Genomic DNA, 7,531 nt, shown 5'->3' on the forward strand with positions numbered 1-7,531 from the left:
CAAATCTCTCTTAAATCATTATTATTTTTTAATCATTGTCTTGTTTATATTCAGTTTCTCCTGGAACTCCTGAGCGATTGGAGGCGGTACGCGATGCCTTTAGACATGCTTGGAAAGCCTACAAGGAATACGCTTGGGGTCACGATGAGCTCAAACCAATCTCCAAATCATTCAGTGAATGGTTTGGATTGGGGCTGACCCTGATCGACTCTTTGGACACCATGTGGATCCTGGGACTAAAAGAAGGTTTTTTTATTTAGCTTTTCCTGACATGAGTTTTAAAAGTAACCAGTCAGTATGTAGAGACTGTTACATCAGGTTGAACAAGGATGTAGCTTAAAAAGTTTAGGGGGGTTTCTTACTTTGGCGAAGCTTCGCCCTACCTTGGAAGGCTGCTGTTAGACGGCTTTATAATTGAAACAACATCTTTGTGCAAATAAAGTCCCATTTCCCTCCGTGATAGGGTGGTAATTAACCTCTCTTAATGCAGAGTTCGCTGAAGCGAGGAGCTGGGTGGAGAAAGAGCTCTCCTTTGACAAGAATGTGGACGTAAATCTTTTTGAAACGACTATTCGTATTCTGGGCGGGCTGCTGAGCTGCTACCACCTGACAGGAGACCAGCTCTTCCTAGATAAAGCTGTGAGTTGAACCAAAACCGAAGCTGATGTGTGAATTTGTTCTCTTTTCAGTGCCAGGGGGGGACATGATTCAGTCTGTAATTCCTTTTTTTTTTCTCTTTTCTTAAAGAAAGACATCGGGTCCAGGCTGATGCCAGCCTTTAAAACGCCCTCAAAAATCCCGTTTTCAGATGTCAACATTGGGAAGGGAACAGCGCACCCGCCGCGGTGGACGGCAGACAGTACGCTGGCTGAAGTCACCAGCATTCAGCTGGAGTTCAGAGAGCTCAGCCACATCACCCAGGACCCTCAGTACCAGGTTTGGACCACAGGTGGCGCATTGAGATGATGTGGTGTCAGTTTCAGCCAACCTGATGTTGTGCTGAAAATAGCCACAGTTCCTAGCTCCATAAATGACCATGTAAATTCCATTTTAAGAAGCCCCACGTTTAAATTCTTTGTTTTGTTTGTTTAGAAACAAACAGCAGAATTGTTGTGATTTATTTGCTGGTAAGTAGACATGCACTGGTCAGGATTTTTTCAGAGCCGAGCACCGATCACAGCATAAAATCCATACATTCTTCAACTGCTGTCCAATGTATATTGACATTGTATAATTAGTTATCAAAATTAGAGGAGATGATAAAGCATCATGAACTGACCATTGTTTCACTGAACGGGTCAGCAGATTATATACTTTCAATCAAAATGAAAGATGAGGAAAATATTGTTGACAAAGAATGAAATAGGAAATTGTCTTAAGAGGTTTGTAGGTGGCTTTAAAGAAAGCTGTTTTAATTTAGCCCTAGAAGGATTGTTTCATCATCCTACCTCCAGAGTTAAACGCCAACCAGCAGTCGCCTCCTCTCCGCACGCTGTTTGCACACAGTCTTCTCTGACCCCTGCTGTCATTCTTCCACCTCCTGCACTAAGTCTTATGGGTTGTCTCAGCTAGCAGTGGCCTCGTTGCTCATATCCCAGGCGAGTTTCTAAAAAGGGCTGCTGTCCAACTCCCTGGCAGCAGATCCTCTCTCCCACGCTCAGCGTTTTGTTGCCCCAGCTGACTTATTCAACCTTTCACCGTGCTTCTCGGTTAGCCAAGCTACCCTCAGTCAGCTGTATCCTCTCCCCACCCTAACGCTGGTTCCCCGGTGCACTTATCTGAACTTCCACTGTGCTCCTAACCTGACTCCGCCAGATGGATTTGCTCCGCATATCCATCTGGAAACCTTCGGTTGAAGTAATTTTGGGAAGGGGCGAAAATACTGGTTAGCTGATTGGCCTATGTTGGTGATAGACGGGCCAAATAAACCAATCAGATCAACGAAGCATATGACGTACTAACAGCCAGGCTACTCTTGCCGAAACCAGTCGGGAGAAGAGCAAAAACATATTTTCCTCTGAGAAAAGCCTGCAGAGCAGTGTTTTGCTCTTCTTTCAGTGAAGAAATACTCTAATTCCGATAAAACTTGCTCGATAGCCACGCTAACGCTAGTTTCATCGGCTGAAGCCGCCACGTTCTTTAGACTGAACTGTCACGCTTCTCGTTGCGTCACACCTCAACCCGCCTCAAAGCCAACGCTGATTGGACGTTCGTTTGGTGAACGGCTCCAAATTTTCTTCCATGGAGAGTCTCCAGACTGACTAGCGAGCGAAATCTTGAAAGCTCGCGAGATCATGATGGTCTCACGAGGCTACTGTGCTCCTGCGCTCTCCTCTTGAGCTGCCTTATCTCCGCACTCCGGTGTGCTTTCTGCCCTGCAGGCTCCTCCAATCCTTAGCTCCAGAATATATAGCGCTCTCTATGCCGGTTTTCTCACCCTGATTCCCAGCTGCTCCTGTCTGTGCTCAGAATGCTTTCTCCTCTTCCCTTTGTAAACTCATCAACAAAGCAATGACCAGCGCTTAACATCTGTTTTTTCAGAATAACTGGCCGATCGCCAATCATGGCATATCACCTGAACTTCGGCTGATTCTGAGCACCAATTTAAGTTTAAAGGCTGATTTATACTCAGAAACCAGGTTGTCTGCGTGTGTTTCGCAGTGAACACAAATGTGCCCCTGCCCCCTCCGCAGACACTCTGGTTCACCTCTCCAAAATTGTAGGTTACCGCCAACAGTGCCGCAGACAGGAGGCCTCTGATTGGTCAAATCTACATTCGCTCTACACTATGAGTATTTCCTCTTTGTTACCTTGACGGCTTGTTTTGTTTGTATGACTCGTGAAGATGGACCAGCTAGAAGAGCGAGGTCTGCGAGAACACTGGGACCCTGTTTACACCTGGATCCCCGGTCTTTTTCGCCCTCAAGTCCCTCCATTGTCGCACAAACGTGCCCCCACATCCTCACGGCCCGGCCGTATCTAGACCCACAGCTAGTTCGTGATTGTCCCTCTTGCGTTGTGGCGTGGAATAACACAGAGCACGCCACGCTTCAATATCGGGCAAAAATCAAAAAGAAATGCGACAAGCTAACTGCGATACACTGCTGCAGAAATATGACCATCCCTTAGGTCTAACGGTAAGATTGTAGATTTGTAGGGTGTTTTGGCACCACAATTACTAAAATTAGGTCGTTAAAGTCAAAGGTAGATATGAGGGCTTTGTTGTTGGGAAATTACTTCTGATCAGAACATCAGCCTGAAAATGTTTCTTCTTCTAACTTAAGATGAACTGGACAAACTGCCTTCATTACCTGATGGGGCTTGATCAGTGTAATCTGATGAAACGTCTTCATTCTAATTAGCTTTAATGTTGCTGTTGTTTTATTTTTAGTTGTTGTCTTTAATCTCATAGTTTACCTTTCTGCTCTTTCCAGGATGCTGCGAATGAAGTCATGAGGCTTGTCCACAAGCTGCCCGGCAAACATGACGGCTTGGTGCCCATGTTCATCAACACTAACAGCGGCCAGTTCTCCCACAAAGGCGTGTTTACGCTCGGCGCCCGGGCAGACAGCTACTATGAATATCTGCTGAAGCAGTGGATCCAGGGGGGAAAGACTGAGGACGAGTAATTTCTCATCTGTTTTATCGTCCAAAGAAAAATTTACTGACCAATAGAACAATAATGACCGAACCTAATGAATGTATTTATTTTGTTTTCTTTTATTGTTTCCCAACAAAACAAAAACCTGAAAAAAAGGCCAAATTATGAAGTCTTAAAGGCAGTAATGTTTCATTTATAAACAATAATTAAGCAGTTGTAGGCTGGGACTTAGTTGCCAGAATAGGAACATTTTGTCCTTAGAGCTAAAAGACAATGAAACAAACGAGAGCGAAGCTAGCAAGGGCAAAAGAGACATGGTTTCCTTTATTCAATGAATGTCAATAAGGAAATTACTATTACAGATACTATTGTTGTTGCTGTAAAAACCTTAAAGAACCTCATTTTGGCTTTGCGCTATTTACCATTCAGGGCGAATCTTCATTACAATAGAAGCACTTGTATGGGAACCAAAACACAATAGTACAACATTAAACTGTAGCACACACATTATGGAACATTCAGGCTTAAATATGCGGAAACATGATTAAAACTTGATAAAACGTCAGATTGGAGCAAAGTGCTTCACAGCTAGTTGTAGTGCATGCTTGCATATTTAATAAAAGTTATCCAAAACCAGTTTAAGCCAATTTAAAGGACCACATTCTGTCTCCTTAAACCCCAGTCAACCTCTGCAGATGGCCGCTCACACCGAGCTTGGTTCTGCTGGAGGTTTCTTCCTGTTAAAAGGGAGTTTTTCCTCTCCACTGTCGCTACAAGGATGCTTAGTGTGAGGGATTGCCTTCGAGTCAATGAGTCGATGCAATCAACTGGTTTTCCTTAGATAGAAAACTTTGACTGTATGATCTGGTTGAACTGGAAAGTGCCTTGAGATGACATGTTGTGAATTGGTGCTAAATAAACAAACTGAATTGAATTAAATAATAAATTAAGGTTTACTCAGGACATCAAACTCTACCTAAAAGCAATAAGGAATAGATCTGGATTTAAAGATGCTTAGTCACAAACTATAAACCTCATGAATTTCCTTCCTAGTACATATAAAAGCCTCCAGATTAAATTATCTGCATTTTTTTTTCTTAAAAAGTTTTGGGGTAAAGAGGGTAAAAGTAAAAAAACTTAATCAACTTTTTCTTTATAAAGAATTTTTGATTCTAACATGTCTAGTCTTCCAAGGCTCTCTGATGGATTTCCTCCTCCTGAATCTGTTTTCAGTTTATTGGAGGATTACCTGCAGGCTATTGAAGGAGTGAAGAAGCATCTCGTGAGGCAGACGGGACCCGGCAGGCTGACCTTCGTTGGAGAACTTTCCCACAACCGCTTCAACCCCAAGATGGTACCAATATTTGATCAAATCAATCCCTGCTAGTGAAACTGAGTCAAAACTGAGGGGGGTTAAATGTTAATTGTCCTCCTCAAGGGCACTTTAGTCATGGATGATAATGGAGCAGAACAACAATAATTGTTTAGGGCAGATTTTTAAATTTTGTTTGCTTCTCTAAGTTTAGAGAGAAAACCCCCTTTTGGCTTTACACTTTCAGTCATCTACCAGGGTTCCCACGGGTCCTTAAAAAGTCTTAAAAGGCATTGAATTCTTCAAAATAAAACTAAGGCCTTAATTAGTATTAAAATGACTTAAATCAGTCTTTCGTACGTCTTAATTTTTAAAACATCATAAATAGGATTATTCTTATTACAATTTATTTTTGTAATCTAAATAAAACGTTAAAATTGACAATACTTTTTTTTATTTATTTATTTATTTTTTTTATAAAAAAAAATAAAATAACGGCTCGCCATCATTGTTTCTGTCCCGATAGCCGAACCAATAAAAGCGTTGTTGCGGCCGGGATATTTGGGAGATGTGCCATTAACTTTTTGTCTGGAAAATATGAGCAAGTGTAAATGTAACCAAAATTGTCTCCAGCCAAGAGTTTTCTCCATGGCTAAAACCAGGGAACATACATGAGGCTCAGTGGATTTTGTGCAAGAAGTCATTCAAGCTCGGAACGATGGGAATTAAAGGCAGTTGAGTCGCACATGCGAAGCACGAAACACAAAGCGTCAAAATCGAGTTACCGAGAAACTGCCGTGGTTCTCAGTTTTGTTCCACCCTTGTCTCTGCAACGCCTCCATTTATCAACAAATCAAACATACTAAGAAAACAATAAGAAAAATGGCAAAATTGCAACAGGTGGAGGACGAACTGACGAATGCAAGCAGTACTATGATTTTTGTTCCCTTCTAAAACAAAGTTTGTGAATTCAGTTAAATAATTGTTAAAATATATCTGTCATTTGTGTGTTTTTTTTTGCTTTCTTCCTATATGGAAAGCTTTTCAAAAGTTGAAACATTGGTTTATATTAAAATAAACCTTTGGGTTAAGTTGTCGCAAGCAGGTTTTTCTTGTGTTTCTTGTGAATTTGGTCTTAAATTTTTATTTCAAGTGGCATTAAAAAGTCTTGAATTTAACTTGCCTTATGCTGTAGGAACCCTGTCTACAGACAATGACTGTCCCATTAAATCAATTAACCTCTGACTTGTCAGTTGCTGCTCAGTCACCCTTTCCTGAAATCCATTCCTGGTGTTGCTCTGCAGGATCATCTGGTCTGCTTCCTGCCGGGAACTCTTGCTCTGGGGGCCCACAACGGCCTCCCGGGGGACCACATGGACCTGGCTGTGCAGCTGATGGAAACCTGCCACCAGATGTACAAACAGATGGAGACCGGCCTCAGTCCTGAGATCGCACACTTCAGCTTGCAGGCCAGCGATGGGCACGACGTTATTGTGAAGGTGAGGCTCTGTTTTCACTACTTCTTAATACTATTGGTGGTGGAGCAGGAAGCAGCAAGGCCTTCTTGTAGCCTTGTGTTTTCTGAAAGGTGTTTTTATGTTTGTTGCTCTGTGCAGAAAGTGCATTTAGGACTTGTTCACACAAAATCAAACTTTTAAAAGCAATCTGACAGATGGAATAGGTGAAAACACTCACCGACACGCAGATGCCCGACAACGTCTGATAAATACAGATTTTAATTACCCACTCTGTGTTTGTTTGAGAGTGGCGACCATAACCTTGGTCATCCTCCTCAGGGCTCATTTCCTTTTTCATTAACAGCTTGAGTTTTTCTCATAGCGCTGAATATTTTGCTCTCATTTCTGCTGCTGCCTTCATTAACTTGAGGAATAATTAGGAGACGCTCTCTGAGCTCATTCAGATCTGGTGGAAAACGGATAAAGAAACAACTGACGGAAAATAAAAGCCTTTTAGATTCTACTCTGCTTAATTTAGAGTGAATGAACAGCTTTTAAACAGCAGCCTAATGACGGGTTTTTATTACAAACACAACGTGTAAACCCAACTGGGCTTGTTAATCAACAGCAGCTTTGTTTTAATACTGAAAAATCTCAAATTATTGTTTCAAGAGGACAGAACCAGCGCTCTGCGGACTTGTGTCTCAGCTGAGTGAATGGCAAGTAGGATTAAAAGAGAAAGGTGCTCTTCTGCAGCCAAATACTTTCTGTGATACGCTCTGTTTGGGTGTTTTAATGTAAGGCTGAGAAAATATCCACCCATTAATATTTCTATCCATCTCTGTATCACTCATCCAACTATTCATTCATCGTTAATTTGTCCATCCATTCATTAAGCCGTTAATCTTTCCATTTTTTTGCTCTCCAGCCAACTATCCTTGATCTTTTATCTTTAATGAACTAAGTTTTCTGTCACCCATTCATCTGCTTGTCTAACTTTTCCACCCTGATTACGCTGTGGATGCGCCGATCCAGTATTTATATCTGTGTCACTCCTGATATTGAAGGAAAAAAGGCCATATCCATAAGAAAAAATCAGTCTGTTGTCGTGGGAAAAAAGTATTCAACTATTCATCCTAGTTAAATAAACGGAGATCGATG

General features: G+C 41.9%; 1 protein-coding gene across 2 annotated transcripts in view; it reads left to right on the forward strand.

Annotated features, from left to right (window-relative positions):
• LOC107083730 (endoplasmic reticulum mannosyl-oligosaccharide 1,2-alpha-mannosidase-like) overlaps positions 1-7,531 on the forward strand; it is a 28,703-nt gene that overhangs the window by 12,456 nt on the left and 8,716 nt on the right. For both annotated transcript variants that reach the window (XM_015373168.1, XM_015373167.1), the window contains exons 7-12: positions 55-246; positions 491-639; positions 748-936; positions 3,435-3,625; positions 4,835-4,955; positions 6,218-6,412. In XM_015373168.1, the coding sequence (XP_015228654.1) occupies positions 55-246; positions 491-639; positions 748-936; positions 3,435-3,625; positions 4,835-4,955; positions 6,218-6,412 (1,037 nt within the window). The remainder of the gene's footprint in view (positions 1-54; positions 247-490; positions 640-747; positions 937-3,434; positions 3,626-4,834; positions 4,956-6,217; positions 6,413-7,531) is intronic.

Source organism: Cyprinodon variegatus, unplaced genomic scaffold, assembly GCF_000732505.1.
Source record: "Cyprinodon variegatus isolate N-32 unplaced genomic scaffold, C_variegatus-1.0 Scaffold82, whole genome shotgun sequence".
Lineage (NCBI taxonomy): Eukaryota > Metazoa > Chordata > Actinopteri > Cyprinodontiformes > Cyprinodontidae > Cyprinodon > Cyprinodon variegatus.